The 18,094-nt window shown below is 37.3% G+C and overlaps 1 protein-coding gene across 2 annotated transcripts; it reads left to right on the top strand.

Moving 5' to 3' along the window:
* Positions 1-5,111: 5,111 nt before the first annotated feature.
* Positions 5,112-17,006, top strand: LOC110899487 (methyltransferase-like protein 17, mitochondrial). Of its 2 annotated transcripts, none has more exons than XM_022146378.2 (13): positions 5,112-5,293; positions 5,624-5,763; positions 7,325-7,590; positions 8,534-8,607; positions 8,810-8,904; positions 10,774-10,883; positions 11,009-11,092; positions 11,880-11,960; positions 12,080-12,163; positions 12,263-12,358; positions 13,008-13,087; positions 14,847-14,935; positions 16,296-17,006. In XM_022146378.2, the coding sequence occupies exons 2-13, from the start codon at positions 5,634-5,636 to the stop codon at positions 16,628-16,630; spliced, it is 1,524 nt and encodes a 507-aa protein (XP_022002070.1). In that variant the 5' UTR covers positions 5,112-5,293; positions 5,624-5,633; the 3' UTR covers positions 16,631-17,006. The 2 variants fall into 2 exon arrangements, with proteins under 2 accessions (XP_022002070.1, XP_022002069.1); XM_022146377.2 differs by having other exon boundaries at positions 5,131-5,293; positions 5,600-5,763.
* The last annotated feature ends 1,088 nt before the right edge of the window (positions 17,007-18,094 follow it).

Raw genomic sequence — 18,094 nt, 5'->3', positions numbered from 1 at the left:
AAAAACTGGAAGAAGACTCGGGTCCGCGTGCAATGATAAACACTTAAAGATAAAATGCAAAGATGATTCATCATGCAGTTGTTCGAAGCCTCATTGGAAATCCAGGACTGTCCATTTCAAGAAGTCCGGTGATTACTACTCAAGGTCAGGCAAACACAACTCTCAAAGAAGATGGAAGTTCCTCAACAAAAAATCAAAAAGAGGTCGGAACACAAAACGGTGCTATGTCTGTAACAAAGAAGGTCACTTTGCAAAGGACTGCAAAAACACAAGAAAGACCCAAGCCCTTCTTGAAGCCATCAACAAAGTAGAACCGGTAGATGTTTCTGATATCGAATCCTTATACTCTTTAGATGACGAGCCGGGGAAAAGGATGGTATGCACCATTTCCTATAGCTCCTGTGAAGAATCAGAAACAAGTGAAACATCTGAATCTGAAGAAGAGCCACTACAGATCTACATGATGGAAGAAGGTCCTCAAGATGATTACGGTGACCCCTGCGACCAGTCACTAACGGCGACAATGTTTCAGAAAATCCAAAAATCACAAAACAACAAACAGTACCCCAGCCTGAAGGATCACGTGAAGACTGGGTATCCCCTGTAATGAGAATCTTCCACGTGAAAATCTAACAAGCAGAGTTCAAAGCCAAAACAAGGCTCTCAACGCCATCTTAGCTCAACAAAACAATATCACAAAGGCTCATGAAAATCTAACAAGCAGAGTTCAAGAGCTAGAAGGTATCATCTATGAGGTCAAAGCCAAAATACTTGAGCTACATCATGAACTCCTCCAGCTAGTTCACAACTCCTCAGGACCATAACTTCCACAAGGTCTCCAGCAAAAAGAAGCCGAAATGAAATTCCTCAAGGCTCAACTTGCAGATCTTGAAAGACAACACAAGCAGCAAAGGGTTTCCACCTATGCTGATGATCCATGGAGACTGCCAACAACGCCATTTGTGCAAGCATCCTTTGACCCTCAACCACTGCCAACATCCTCATTCCTGCATAGCTCCCCATCCTTAAACCTCTGGGCAAAGGAACAAGCAAAGATCAAGGCTAGAAAAGCTTCGTCAACAAGAAGCACATCCTCTGAAAGTACTAGCAAAGCAGCATCCTCAGGCAGAGGAAAAGAGCCATCAAGAAGCAAACATGACATGAGTGATAATGTCATGATGATGACCTCCACAAAAGCTCCGGAGAAATTGCCTAACAGAGAAAATGGCATCTCCTCGTTCTTGCAAGCCTTGACCAAGACAAGCAAAGAAAGCATATCGATGGTAGCTCCGGTGATAGCTCCTCTAACACATGATGATGCATCATCAGCCTCTGAAGAAAGCTCCACCTCCCGATCCTATGAAGAGGTACCTCCAACAGATGAATTTGAGCATCTGTTCATGAATGAGGACAACACTAAAAGGGTCTATGTTTCTGACATTGATGATGAAGCCTCCCAAACGTCGCCTCAGACAACCGAAAGAGCTCCTCCAAACACAGACTCAAAGCAACAGTTCACCTTTGATGACGTTCTCCCAGCAAAATGGCGAGACCGAAGCATTGAGATGCCGACCTGGTGCACAGCAGAGCTCCAGTATTATAGCATCGACATGGTCATCAAACGGTTCTTGGCAAGATGTCAAGGACGATTTCGGGATTGGTATGTAAGTCTTGGTGAACACAGACAGACGAATATTCTAAACAGCAAAACTCCAGAAGAATTCATAAACACGATCTATTATGAATTCATTGGAAATCCTGTAGATCATACAATTCGAGCCTGAGAAGAGTTCTTAAAAATGAAATGTTGTTCCTTCCGTCCAAAAGATCTCGAAAAACATTACAACAGAATGTCTAAGAGATTTTACTGTCTCCAAGGCATTGATGATGTAAATCTTAAACAAGTGTTTCTAAATTCCTTCCCAGAGCCTCTCGCAAATGAAGCTTACAGAGCCTTAGAAGCCAAGAGCATGACGGTTGCTCAAGCCTCCCTTGGTGGCCTTTACCAACTCATCAAGAATGCTCTGACAAAGTTATGCAACCAGAAACAGTTTTTGGTTGAATTTAAAAAAACTGGAAGAAGACTCGGGTCCGCGTGCAATGATAAACACTTAAAGATAAAATGCAAAGATGATTCATCATGCAGTTGTTCGAAGCCTCACAGGAAATCCAGGATTGTCCATTTCAAGAAGTTCGGTGATTACTACTCAAGGTCAGGCAAACACAACTCTCAATGAAGATGGAAGTTCCTCAACAAAAAATCAAAAAGAGGTCGGAACACAAATCGGTGCTATGTCTGTAACAAAGAAGGTCACTTTGCAAAGGACTGCAAAAACACAAGAAAGACCCAAGCCCTTCTTGAAGCCATCAACAAAGTAGAACCGGCAGATGTTTCTGATATCGAATCCTTATACTCTTTAGATGACGAGCCCGGGAAAAGGATGATATGCACCATTTCCTATAGCTCCTGTGAAGAATCAGAAACAAGTGAAACATCTGAATCTGAAAAAGAGCCACTACAGATCTACATGATGGAAGAAGGTCCTCAAGATGATTACGGTGACCCCTGCGACCAGTCACTAACGGCGGCAATGTTTCAGAAAATCCAAAAATCACAAAACAACAAACAGTACCCCAGCCTGAAGGATCACGTGGAAGATTCTCTGTCCGAACAGTTCAAAGAAAAGTGTACCCTATCACCCAAATGGAATCTTCCAGCTCAGCCCAAAAAAGCAAAAGAGGTCGCAAGGCAAAAGCAAAAGCAGATTCCTGTCGCAGACAAAGGAATCAGTCAGAAAGGGAAAGATGAAGAGTCAGGCCCACATGAAGAAATAATGAGTGGTCACAAAGGAAGCTTACTAAGGAAGAAAGGCAAAAAGACAAAAGAGGTCATATGGGTCAAAAAGGAAACAGGAAAACTATCAGGGCGTGAAAGGTGTGAAACCAATCACACGAAGCCAGCAACAGGGAGTAAACAGAAGAAGCAACCCAGAAGATCATCATTATAGGGGATACCCAGTCTTCAAGAATCCTGCATAACAGTTCAAGAAAATAAAGAAAAGATCCTTAGAGATCCTCCCCCAGATGATGTTGCCTATTTAATGGCAAGCAAGAATGATAACTCCCACAACCCAAACACCTCCATCCCAAAAGAAGCAGTCATGGATCCACTCATCCAAAAGCTCCAAAAGGAAGAGGTCCCTGAAGAAATCATCGAGGTGGTCAATAAACACGCCATCACCAATGAATCCCTCCTGAACTACAAAAACCTCCTCACTCTCACCTTTAAAACACAAGGCCCATTAATGGATGGAGATAAGTTCTTCCCAGACTATCCCTTCCTGAATGTTTTCAGGCTCAAAAACTTGCACAGGTTATCAAAAGAAGGCCTTGCCTTCCTGTGGTACCTAGCGGAGTCATTCGCCATAGCCATGGCCTTTAACTCCAACAAACTGTTAGCCTATCTTTTAGACTATCAGTTGGGCTGCTTATCAGGAGAAAATGAGAACTTTGCCAAGTTCCTTGAATGGTTCCTCCCAATCCATGTATGGGACCAACTCATGAGGGACTCTCCCAAAAAACATTGCATGATTCTGTTCCACAAACCGAGCCATTTCAAAAAGAAGAGTTATGGTCTAAACCCTGCAGAACCTCCCAGGTTCAAGTGGGATATGAATCCTGCAGGGTGGTATGATATAAATCCTGCAGGATATTACTACAAGATCAACTACCAGGATGCTTGGATGGAAACCCGCATCAATCTTGCAAAGACGAACCAGATAAAGACTGAAGATCTGCCACCAGAAATACTGAATGGAGAATACCCGTGGAAAGAAGAAGACCCTCAGACGATTGAATGGGAAAAAACAGTCATAGTATTTCAATAATATTCGTGCATTTACGCACCCTCCCATGATCGTTCAACCAACTGACCCAGTGCCAAATTCTGCCGAAGACAACAAACCGTACAACAAAGATACGCTCCCGTTTACTATTGAGATTCGCGACTCAGCAAGACCAAATTAAACGGGTTATGGATGCTTTTAGTGTGTTAATGGTGTGCTTAGGACTAAATAAAGTTTATCACTCTTAAAGTGATAACGGTGTGCTTAGGAAAAGCTTTAGTCACTCTTAAAGTGCCGTAAGCGCTTATGTCATGTTTTCTAGATTTCTCTATGTATTATTAGGTGTGATGTATGTGTGATGTCATGGATGATGTAATCAAGCCTCTCCTTGGTCTATAAAAGGAAGGCTCCCCCTCAGTTGTAAATCATCCTTGGAAAGAAATAAAATCTTCTTCTATAATTCTCTCTATCTCTTCTCACTTTTAATATCGAGTCTTGTTCAGAGTCTTGAGTCCTTCTTAGTTCATCTGAGTCCAGTCCTTCTGAGTCTAAACCCTTGAGTCTTTTCTCTTCAATACCTTTCTTTTATGTTTGTCAGCCTAGCCTCCCCCAAAGCTTTTACCGGTTTTATATAAATCAGCCATACACTCCCCCCACATCCTAGACTTGACCCGATCCAACATGACACGGATTAAAAGTTTTTAAATATTTAACTATAGACAAATGACCTTTATAAAAATTCCGCATCCCATAAAAAAATTTATGAGTCCGCCACTGACCACAACCCACTATCGTCGCCACCATCGTCCACCGTCGCCATCGCCACCCACCACCACTCACGTCTGTCACCGCCACCACCTCCCATCGCCGCCACCACCACCTACCACTGACGTCCACCGCCGTCACCTATCACCACCCACTATCACCGCCATCGACCACCACCACTCCCGACTGATTTTTATTCCTTCGTCTTTTCATGTCTACCAAAATGATTTTTTCCATTCCATTATCTTGTACATTCTATTACCCCATACCTAACAGACCCATTTAGATCATGTTTAGCTAGACTTTTTCACCCAACTTATAACTTATTGACTTTTTTAAAATACTAATAAGGAGAATTGATGTTTGACAAACCTAAAATGAGTTTTCAAAATGACTTTTTGTATAGGAGAAAAAGTCATTTTTAAGAGTGACTTTTTGAGTAGCTTGTAACTTTTTTTTTTTTAAAAGGAAATTACCAGATTACCCCTGTGGAACTTGGAACTTTGCCCTACACATTACACAGCGTCATCACAGCCGCCAACATCACACAGCGACAGTTAAAGAAAAGCTTCCATTCTCCACCGCTGCTTCCAGTTCCGGCCGCCGGCAACCAGTTCCGGCCGCTGCTTTCAGTTCCGACCATCGTTTCCCATTTCCGGCTTCCAGTTCCGGCTCCCGAGCAGGTATGTTCACTGTTTAATTTGTTCATTTGTTTTCACTGCATGTAATCTGAGCCTCGTTTTAATTTGTTAATTGGTTTTCACTGCATGTAATTTGTATTTGCAGCCATGACATTTTGTTCACTGTTTAATCCGAGCCCTCATAATCTAAGACAAACACTTTTTTTAAAAAAAAACTTTGACTTATAAAAGAATGTCCCTTTTAGTCGTTTTACATCAATATGCTAAGCCAAACACTTTTTTAAAAAATGGTTTAACTATATATTTATTATGGGTGATTTTCCTGGATTCTAACCCCATAAACCCTAGTTTCTCACACAGTCAGTCCTGCAGGGAGATAACAATGGCGAACGCCATAACCGAAACGGTTCAGAGATTCACCGCAGAAACGCTGAAAGCAGCAAGCAAGCAATCCGAAGGATGCTATGTCGTTCCTCTTCGTCTCCGACGAGCCATCAAAAAGTATATCAGAGGTCATTTTATTCATCTCTTTTACCTACACAACTGAAATCCTTACAAAACCGATAATTGAGATACAAATTTCATTAAAATTGAACCTAATTTAGGGCTAGTTGAAGGTTTATAGCAACGGATGCAATTTGAACTGATTTAGGGCTCCGGTTTTGGTCAATTGAACGGCATATGAATCTATCTAGATGATTTGATTGAAATGATTATTAATTTGATATGCGAAATGATTAGAATGAGGTTAAGTGTTAGTTATTTAGTGATTGGTTGAATATTCTGATTATTGGGTTATTTGTTTACTGTTTAGTCAAATCCTAACCATAGTTGTCGAAGGCACAGGGCGCATTCAAGGAAAAAATGTTGAGCCTTGGGCCTCGGTGCAAGGTGCTTAAAACGCGGGGGCTTTTTTAGGCCGGCTTCTTCAGGGCTAGTTTAGGTTATTTTAGGTTGATTCCAGACTTTTTTAGGGCTGGTATTATTGTTTCAGACTATGCAGTTAATGTGGTAAATATTGGATATCGGTCAAGGACCGACATTTGAGATATAGGTTATCTCGGTGAGATATTGGTAATTTTAATATCATGCAGAATTTATATATATATAGTAATTTACACTAACAATTCAGTGATATATTGGTCAAATATCGGTGATTTATTGGTTATATCGGTCGATATCGCCGATAATATACCGATATTCCGACCGATATTTTACATGGGGGACCGATAACCGATATATCACTGATATTAACTGGATAAGTTTCAGACATGTTCAGATGATTTTTGACCGGAAATTCGTTGGAACTTGGCCTGAAAAATGCGCTTGAGGGCCTGGAAGGTTGGGCTTGCAAAGTGGGCCTAAGCGCTCACCTGGGCGAGCCTTGACAAAAGAGATCCTAACTGCTAACTAGAGCAAAACAATTGATTGTAGGAAGTAGGAACTGGCAAATTGCAGTTTAGTTTTATTTAATCGTTTGAGATTTTCGAGTGTTAGTTATTTAGTAACTGGATGAATATCTTGATTACTCATCCTTTAGTCTTTCATGTTAAGTTTTTATTTATGTACTTTTATAATGCATTAGATGATTGATTTGGGTTTATCTTTTTATTATATGACCCAACTGGAACCGGAATTCTAAAATATAGTGATAGACAACGGATCACCAAAAATTTCTGACACACATGAGAAACGTTCTCGGATTTAAGAATTGATTGTAGGAAGTGGAACTGGTAAGAATTGATGTGTGGAAAGTGAAGATTGGAAGGGTAGATGAATATGCCTTTTTAGTTTAATAAGTTGTGAAGGACTCGTAATGAAACCTGTAGGAAGTTAAAAGAACTGAAATGATCAAGGTTATGGAGCATGCATAACATCCTTCTGCATTGTTGAGTTCATTAGAATGCTGAATATATTGATTTTCTCTCTAGTTACTTCACCTTACGTTAATCATGTTATGTTGCGATTGTTGTTAGTATGCTCATATTGACTGACATTAGCATTATACCATTAATTATAGTAGGCGTTGCTGACATGTGACATACTTCTAATTTGAGTTGGATGTTATTGCAGACCAAGAAGACCAGCACATGAAGAGGAAAGTGTCGAGATTATCAGAATCTTTCAATGCTATTAAAGACGTTAATTTGCAGTTAACAGCATCTACTGCCAGAGAGCTAATTGAAGATCCTCTTAAATATGTTGGGTCCTCGAAAAGATGGAAAATTACGAGCAATTATGGTGACATTGGTTTTAAGTACAGAGATGACCAAACAATTGCTTATGTTGCTTCTCGGATGCCTGCGGTTTTCTCTGCTTGCCATAGAGTCCTCACTGAGGTATATCCATTTTCATTCTGCACACAGTCCTACATTTTTAGTTCCTTGTTAAGTTTATCTATGCTATTGTTTTGTTATATCAAATTATTGGTATTTTTGTTTAAAGAAATACTCGTGGATGGTGTGTTTTTTCGTATGTTAAGGTGGTATTTTTGTTATTTGCATGAAGTTTGTTTTATAGTAGGTTCTGCCGTTCTGGTTATCTACTTATCATTACGCGTGCTAAATGGGTCGTCTTCGCGGGTTGGCGGGTTCAACCCAAACCCGAAAATTTTGGACGAACCCGGACCCGAAAATTGTGTCATACACATGAACCTGAACACGACCTGAATGTTCGTGGGTTTGACCTGAACATGACCCGTTTAGCCCAAATTTTTTTCTGCAAATTAGTATATTAAAATTGAAATTTGCTAAAAAACACAAATGTATATTATACAATTACATTTAAATCATAATATCTTATGTCAATTTCTCTTTTAAAGTTAATTATGGCATAAATTACACACCCAATTTAATCTACGACATAAAACATTTTGTAAAAAAGTATAATATAATATAATATAAATGGGTTAAACAGGTCAACCCCCCAATCTGACTGGATTGATCCGAACCCAACCCGTTTAGCTAAACGGGTTTGCGGGTTCAACGGTTGACCGGAACCCGTTTAGACTAAACTCAAACCTGCGAATTTTGTGTTAGGATTGTGTCGTGTTTTCGGGCCGTGTTAGAAATTCACACCCCAACTTATCATGACCTGACACTTGTTTTCAAGATTCCAGTAAACACATACATAGAATGGAAGTAAATAAAATTAATTTCTAGTAGTATTTTTCCTCTTGTGTTATCGCATGTGATATATCATATAGCACACTTAATGTTTTTCATGTTAATGATTAAATCATCAAAGACTCTGAACGCCCTCTCTTATTGAACCTTATTTTAGGTCAAAAGAAGGCTACCTGAGTTTACACCAACTAAAGTGTTGGATTTTGGGGCTGGTACTGGCTCTGCCTTTTGGTATGAATTCGCTTTATGATCATTTATGTTTATCTTTAATTGACCTGTTATACAAAGGTGTTTTAAAAACTTCATTTCATCTTTATTATCTATATAGAAGTAACTTAAGAAGTATAATTTTTTTGAACAATATATTTGCATATGATCATTTGAAACAGGACACTAATGGTCGTTTGGTTGTTTGCATGATGATATCATTCAGGGCTTTGCGTGAAGTATGGCCAAATTCTGTGAAAGTAGTTAATTTGATCGAGCCATCCCAGTCCATGCAACGTGCAGGTCAAAGCCTTATAAAAGGTATGGATTTGGATTCATCGCCAAACGTTTTTACACGCTAATCAACATATTAATATATTATTTATATTTATATATACAACAAATCTTGAAGAGTTTAGAGTCTTATGAATAGTGTTTTTTTTCTTTTATGGTTTTGTCTAATAGTGTTTTTTGTCTTTCGTTCTTTTGTGTCATGTAGTGAGTTTAAATTCGTTTTAAGCCAGCTTGCGGTAAAAGTTTTCATGTGCTTTTGTCTACGTTTTACGTTAGATGGTGGTATAAATTTACGTTTTTGTACCATTTTCCTGGTTTTGGTCGTCATTTGCTTACTACTTAGCACGGTTTTACGACCCTCATGTTCGCAATGTGGTGGTCAACATTGGTACCAGTACCGTATTCGTTTTTATAGTTTTTCTCGACGTGACAGTATAAAATTCGTTGAACACAAAGTTGTATTTGCAATAAAATATCTTTTTGGTATCGTAATCTATATATCGAGTGGAGGTACCATACCGGTAGTGTAACGAACCGAATTAATACCAACCGAACAACACCGGTACCGGTATAGATATTTATTTTTATGGTTTTCAGTAGATGTAACACACATGTCGATTGCTATACTGCGTGTCGGTAACTCGGTATCATGTTGGTGCTGCAATTAATTGAACCGATGCTGATCGAAAGCCCGCCGCGAAGCGCGGGGAATCCCACTAGTTAATTATTAATTATTATTAATTAATGTAACAAAAGAGGGTGTCTTAGGAATAGTACCTAAGACACAACCTCTATTTTTAATTGTTTTTGTTTGCCAAATTTACAACAATGCCATCCAAGTATCCTACCCATAGTTTTTTTCTTTTTGTCTATTCAACCCGTCAACTTTTAACATTGCCACTCACACCCCTTAGCTTTCTAAAACTTTGTAAAATGTCATTTTTACCCCCTCGAGTTTTACGCACATGGGTCAAATATAATACTTTTACGTGCTTATTTTTATGTACGTGGGTCAAATATAATACTTTTCGTGCTTATTTTTATGTACGTTTTGTTCGGAAACGAGTCGGGTTAAATATAATATGTTTTCACTAGGCGGTATAAATTCGAGTTACTATACGCAACGCGTGGTACCATTCTTTAACGTAAAAAAACACTTTTTTCTTACATGCTTATTTTTAAGTACGTTTCGTTATAAATCCAAGTTGGTTTATGTGTCGACGTAAATTTTCTCGGTAATGAGTCAGGTCAAATATAATACGTTTTCGTGCTTATTTTCATGTGCATTTTCAGTTGGTATACGTTTTGACGTAAATTTTGTTCGAAAACGAGTTTGGTTAGATATTTGACGGTATAAGTTCGAGTTACTTTAGTTATAAAAGGTTTAAAAGAACGGAAACGAGTTTTGAGGCGTTTTCCCTTCGCCTCACGAGGCATAAGCCTCGAGGCGAACCGAGGCGGAATTAAAAAATAAATATAAAAATTATATATCTTATAAAAATAATAATACCAACTAAATTCATCAAAATGATCAAAAACACACATAAAAAAGACATAAATTGCTTGAAATTGACACAAAAATTCAAAAACATCAAAAACAAGTATCAAAAACCCCTGAGGCGCACCTGAGGCGCAGCCTTTTTAGCGCCTTAGCCCCTCTGAGGCGCATGTACAACATAAACCCCCTGAGGCGCGCCTCAGAATCATTTTTTGGGCGTTTCGCCTCGAGGCGCCCCTTGAGGCGCACGCCTCAGCTGTTTTTTAAAACTACGGTTATAATACTAAATTCGTTAGGTACACTGATCAGACATATACACATAATCTAAGACTAGGAAAGCAACAATTTTCTTATTTTAAGGTGGTGTTTGGCTGAATTACTTTTTTTCTGTGTTTTAGATTTGAAGAATTTGCCACACATACAGAGTTACGGTAGCCTTCAGGCACTAAATCAAACTTTTAGCAAGCCTGATAGAAAGGACGCTAGAAAGCATGACCTTGTCATCGCCGTAAGCATCTTTTAGTTCCACCGTACTTAATTTCTATATTATTTATATATGGCCAATATAATATCTCTAATTAATGTGATTTCCGGTATTTGTAAATTGATTTACTTTGATCAACTCTATTGTAGTCTTATGTACTTGGAGAAATACCATCATTCAAGGACCGAATAACCATTGTCCGTCAGCTGTGGGATCTTACACAAGATGTTTTGGTAAATTCCACCCCAAGTTTCTAAAGTAACTCTTTAACTATGTATAATGTCAAAAGTAACCCTCTAACTTTGTAAATGTCACTTTGACCCCCTTAAGTTTCTAAAGTTTCGAGTTTACCCTAAAACTAATTTCTTCCGTTTTTATTTTTATGTATGCGTTCGTATAAATTCGAGTTCGTCTACGCTTTAATGTAATTTCTGTTTGAAAACGAGTCGGGTCAATTATAAAATGTTTTATTTTTATGTACGTTTTGACATAAATTTTGTTCCGAACAAATCGGGTTAAAGATAATACGTTTTCAGTCGACGGTATAAATTTGAGTTACTACTTACTATACGTTTTTTCGACATAAATTTAGTTCGGAAACGAGTCGGGTTGGGTTGGGTTGGGTTGATTGTAGTCTATATTTATCACGCCGCGTACGACGCCACTGTGCATGTGTTTATTTTATGTACGTTTTGAGTTTGTCTATGTTTCGACATAAATTTTGTTTGGAAACAAGTCGGGTCAAATATAATACATTTTCATTCAATGGTATGAATTCGGATTACTCTACGTTTCATCGTGAATTTAGATCGGAAACGAGTCAGGTTGATTATAGTCTATAATTTATCACATCGCGTACATATATTCGTATATGAAATCTTTATTTATCTCCATCATGACTGCAATTAATAGTCTTGCTGTACTTTCCAACTTATGTGTTATTATTTCTATATGAATTAAACACAATACATGGTACAAGTTCAATTTGGGTTTTACGCAATTACTTTTAACGTACAACAGATTTTAATGGAACCTGGAACGCCACATGGATCAGATATCATATCTCAAGTACGGTCTCACATTCTATGGATGGAGAAAAGAGTACGTGAGTTTACTTTTTAAACTTAAGTGGACATATTGCCGTATTCTGCATAAGCTTTTTTCTTCTTGTTTTCTTTTTTTGCTGATTTGTATACTTAATTTTGTTTTTGACTTTACAGAAAAGCCGCAAATTAGAAAAGGCATCTGATCAAACCTCGAAGGATTTGATGACGCAAAAATGTGGTGCACATATAGTAGCGCCAGTGAGTTAGAAGCCAACACTATTTAAATATTTATTATTTATTTTTCTGTTTGTATTGTGATTAATTTTTATTTAATTTTGCGATCGTTTGTTGTTTTAGTGTCCTCATGATGGAGCCTGTCCATTGGACAATAGTGGTAAATATTGTCATTTTGTTCAGAGATTGCAGAGGACTACATCACAGCTTGCATACAAGGTTTATTTCAAAATCGTGTTCATCAGATATAGACGTATAGTTATTTTCTGTTATATATAATTATGCATAGCATACAAACACTTAAGTTTGTATATTAGACTAATTTCATTGTTGCTATTCATAAGAAAAAGAGTTAACTGCCATTTTCATCCCTGTGATTTGTCCAATTATGCCTGTCCAGACCGAATTTCAAATTTGTACCATTTCCGTCCCTGACATTCTTGAAATGTGTCTGCTCCGTCCAAAAAGTTAACGGTCGTTAACTTTGACGGTTAAATGAGGGGTCCCTCATTTAACCGTCAAAGTTCCCTCATTTAACCGTCAAAGTTAACAACCGTTAACTTTTTGGACGGAGCTGACACATTTCAAGAACGTCAGGGACGGAAATGGTACAAATTTGAAAATCGGCCTGGACTGGCATAGTTGGACAAAAATGTCAGTCTTAAGAAAAATGAAAAGCCATTGATGAACATATTTTACCTTAAGTTTGTTATTATTTTATAACCCTTTAGCAGTTGAAGTAGCCCAATTTGCTTCAAGGAATTAACTATAATACTAGTTATTTTTCTTAATTATATACAATTTCTTTTACGTTGTTAAGAAAATACAATTACTATTTATTATGGTTGCATGTTTTTTTTTTCTCTAGCAATCCAATGGTATACCACTACGTGGCTTTGAAGATGAGAAATTTTCTTATGTTGTGTTCAGACGAGGCCCTCGACCCAGGCAAGCACTTGCTATGTTTCTTTAACTAGTATTAAACATTCTAAAACGCATATCATAATTGTTCAAAGTGCAAACTCGTTCCTTGAAAATTGCATATTTAATTAGATACATAGTTCTATGCAGTTAATATTGGTGATGTATCGGTTATTGGTCCCCATGTAGAATATCGGTGTCAGCTATCGGTCAGAATATTGATACCTATATTATCGGCGATATTTGACCGATATTTCCGATATTAGACCCATATTTGACTGATATACTATGCAGTTATAGCGGTCCAAAATCGAATAGCGGTCAAGGTCCGCTATATGATATATAGGTTATAGCAGTAATTTTTATACCATGCATAATTTATGTATTTTTATATATATATAAATATATCTTTGAAAAATATTAATAGTAATATCAAAATTCATAGTAATATCATTCCCAATATTAGTAGTAATGTCTTCCAGATGATGAACAGCTTCCAGCGAATTCAGAAGAAGCAGTGTGCGTCGAGCGACATTGGTCGTACATAATAAATTTAGGTTTTAATTGGTCGTACATAATAGATTTAGGTTTTATTTTGCATTTGGGCCTTTACTGTTATGGGTTTATTTAACAAAAGTATGATTTATGTGGGCTTTTCCTTATTATTGGGCTGATGATGAACATACCGCTAAAATCGATGCTTTAACTGCTATATAGGTTTACAAATAGCGGCCAAATAGCGGTATTTAGCGCCGCTAATAGCGGAACCGCTACACACCCTGAGGTCCGCTAACCGCTATAGCACCGCTGTTGACTGCATAGCTGATATATCACCGATATTTCCGATACCAGTACCTTACCTTTCTTCATAGTTCTACCATTTGTCTTTCTTCTTATTGCTGCTATTATTGCTTTAAGCAAGGTTGGAGAACTCGCTAGTCGCTAGTCGGCCGGTGAGGTGGGGACTAGCGACTACTCGGGATTAATTGGATCGGGTTTTTTATATGTAATTTTCAGTTTTATGTATACATATACACATTTTTATAGGTAAATATTTTAAGTAGCTAGGTTTTAACTACTATTCTACTCATTTTTTTTGAGTATACAAGATTAATTGTTGGAATTCACATGGTTTGGTTAGAAACTGGCCGGAATTTAGAGGTTTTGGCTGGAATATACATGTTTTTTGCCGGAATCTGGCCAGAATCGCCGATTTTTGGCTGGCCGACTAGGCCCGACTAGCCGACTAGCGATTAATGAACTGATTAACGATAAATTACTCAGTTACTGGTCGACTAGCGATTAATCGCGATTTTTACAACACTGGTTTTAAGTCTTAATTGTTAGTGTTAAATGTTGGTGTTTTTAAGTCTTAAATTGCTATATATAAATATTCTGCATGATGTTAAAATTACCGATATCCCACCGCGATAACCGATATCTCAAATACCGGTCCTTGACCGATTTCCGATATTCTACCGCATTAACTGCTTAGACATGGTTTATGATATGACATGGCAAACAAGTAAACCGTAAACATGACCGGAAAACTGTTTATAGTTTTGAGTGACTGATTGAGACTTTTGGTATGTGGTTGAGTGCATAAATTGGTACATGTTGTGCTTTTTTATACAACAAAATGTAGTCTCACATGCAAGTCGTACTAGAAAATCTTTTTCACTTGGGTTTGGGGGGGGGGGGTCACAAACTCACCATAACAGATCTTCATATCTTTTATTTCATGACACTTTAACCTTTTTGGTGTATGATTGTTTTATGTGTACAGTGAAACGTGGCCCCTAGATGGTATGAAATTTGATACGCTTAAAGAGCAACGGGCTAAAATGACACCAGAGGATTTTGAGAGTGACTATGGTGCGTACCTCGTGGCCGTTATTTTTTATTATTATTCAGATAAATTATTGTACTACAGTAAAGAAAAGAAAAAAGTGAACAATCATGCTAGGGGGCAGAAACAACATGATAGAAAGAGTTTATAATTGAGCTGAATACCCTTTACATCCCTCCCTTCCGGTCCTCCCCACGCACTTCAACGTTTAAGGTTACTTTAGTTGGGTTTCTTTTTAACCAATGATCTCAACTATTGGTGGTAAAATGACTGGTTAAATGGGTTCGGGTCATAACCAGCAATATTTTTTTTTAGTTCGGGCAGTGTTGTTAATAGCGAGTGTAGCATTTAGCGTGGCGATGCGGTTATAGGTCGTAGTCTGATTTTGGCGCCTCCATAGCGTGGAAATAGCGGGATTATAGGTTTTTTTTTTTGTTTTTTAATATAAATAACGATAATATATGCCTGTAAAATAGTAGAATTTTCGTTTCTTTAAATATACATATGAAAACAGCATATTTCGATAAAATACACATAAAATATTTCTAAAATTATCTTCTAGGGTATCGCTAAACATAAAATAGCGCCTGCTATTTCATCGCTATCGCCACATAACGTATAGGTAGCTTGTCGTTATTGTTCGCTATTCGCTATTAACAACTGTGGTTCGGGCCAAAACGCACCGGTACTGGAAGCTTTTTTTAGTTTATATTTTTAAGTCTATTATAACTACACAAACTTTTGGCTTATTTGAAAAGGGGGTGGCGGCGCAACTTGTTGCCCGACTACCTGCCATTGCTTTGTAATTGCCCTTTTTCGTGTGGAATGATATTGTCTTTTGACTTATTTCTTTTACTTATTTTTTTCATTAGAGATAACATATAACTAAATTTGACCCATTTATAGGCGAACGAGTAAAAAAAATCACTAGGTAAAGGAAACAAATCAAACGGGGCCGATAGTGAAGTTATTATCATTGTTATGTAACTGTAGTTAATACATTAATCATTATGAAGTTAAAAGATACCATAAAAGAAGTGTTTCCAAGGCCCGAACCTTTTTTGGCCCAAATTGAAAAACTGTCTGGTTATAATCCGAACTCATTTTAACGTGTAACCTGGCCCATTCACTTCGATACATTCAGTTGAGATCATTGGTTATATGAAAGTATGAAACCCCACTTAAGTAACCTTTAGAGGTGTGGGGAATATGGATATCAATAATTCAGTTATATAATTATTATTCGAATTTAGATATGTAGACCTTAGAGAACAAAACCATACAATTTGTTATATTAGACGCACATAATATATGATATCGAAATTATTCTATAGTTTTGATCCTTACGGTTCATTTTTCTATCTTTAATTATGATCTGTGTGACAGATGACCAAACTGATTCAGAACCCGAGGATAACGTCGAAGAGAAAAAGTTGGTCAAGTATGAATCCGATATCGACGAACCATACGCCACGTCAGAAACTGATTCCGAGGAAGAAACATCACAAGAGACCACGCGTGCAGATCTCGGAAGTGGTTGGGGAAGAATCATATTCTCTCCAATAAAAAGAGGCAAACGTGTCGAAATGGACGTTTGTCGGGCAACAAATCAAGACGGAACCGAGGGCCGTTTCGAGAGGGTCATTGTTACTAAAAGCAAAAACCCGACACTCCATCATCAAGCCCGAAGATCGCTTTGGGGTGATCTTTGGCCGTTTTGATATGTAAATAAAATTAGTAAAAAATAAAATAAAACTTAACATGAAAAGCCTAGTTCACCATTGATTATTGACCGTTGACCGCATGTGACTTACCGCAGTTGTATCTTTCCCAAAAGTATGTTAATTTACAAGCTGTGAAGCCAGAGGTCCAGAATGAGTCCTTTAATGTATTAAATAGTACATGAACTTCTGATAATGGGACTAAAAAGGATTTTTGACCCTTTTTATTTAACGGTGCATAGTCATTGTGACCTATGGGGGTCAGTTTTGAGGGTCAGTATTCAATGATGTGATGAATGCAGCAGTAATAATTGATAGTGGACTGTTTATATAGGTACTCTTTGTTTACTTTTTAGCAAAACAAGATTCTTACACATTTTGCTCATCTTTAATCGTTAGAAATGTTACCATGTTTGGTCACAACTAGTTCAAAGTTGTTGGGCAGAAGATCTAAATTGGTAAAGAGTTCAAAGTTGCTCTACAACATGAGGGTTTTGAGCAATGTTTCTATAGCCGGATCAGTTATTGAATTAAATGTGTTACTAGCGTACTGGTCGGACGTGTTTTAATGACTAGATGACAAAAGATTTTCAGTGTTAATAAAATATGAAATTTGAAGAGGTATATGAAATATTAAATAAGATTTCAATCAATTAGTTAGAATAAATACATCATCATCAACACAGATGGATTTGAGAATGATTGCATAATGATTTCATTGAACTCATAATGTTTACGATATAATCAAAAGTATATAAATATTCTCCCTAGTGCGTATTCTCTCACTTAGTTCTTATGTCTTTTGGCTCTAAGTGTTCATTTTCACAATATCATATAAGAACTATACATAGGAGGAGAGAACTGTTGGTGATGACACCATAAAGCGATTCATAACAACTCATTTAATAGTGTAATTGCCAGCAGTTAACAGGTACTGTTACATTGAAACAATTGCTAACAAAGGACAAAATAGCTGGATTCTAAAAACTGCTGGAAAGATTCTAGCACTTTTGGAATTTAGTACTTCTGGTCTTGTTTGACCTATTGACTTGGCCTTCTGGTCTTCAACTTTGACTTTGTTGATTGGTTGACCCAGCACTTTGTACTTTGTCTTCATTCTTTAAGACAGCGGTTCATGTACCAGTAGTTTTGGCAGTTGTTTGGAAGCCCGGGGGGAACTTCTAAAACACTTCAACTTATTCCATCAAATAGGGAAGATGTTTCTATTGGGTTTTGACTTTCATCATCGTCATCAGATCTTATATAACCCAACTTTTTTCTTTTGTTGATAGAATAAAATGATAACCAAACAAAAAATCTCATTTCATAAATTAGGGATTTAAATGTACCTTTAATGATATTTTGATTGAGAAAGATGGTTGGACTTGTTTTAATAGCCGCAGATGACATGAAAGATACTTTGAAACAAAATATGAAACAGTTTATATTTTTATGTAGATTTAG

This window comes from Helianthus annuus, chromosome 13 (genome assembly GCF_002127325.2).
Source record: "Helianthus annuus cultivar XRQ/B chromosome 13, HanXRQr2.0-SUNRISE, whole genome shotgun sequence".
Classification (NCBI taxonomy): Eukaryota; Viridiplantae; Streptophyta; class Magnoliopsida; order Asterales; family Asteraceae; genus Helianthus; species Helianthus annuus.
This window is presented reverse-complemented; position numbering and strand designations above follow the sequence as displayed.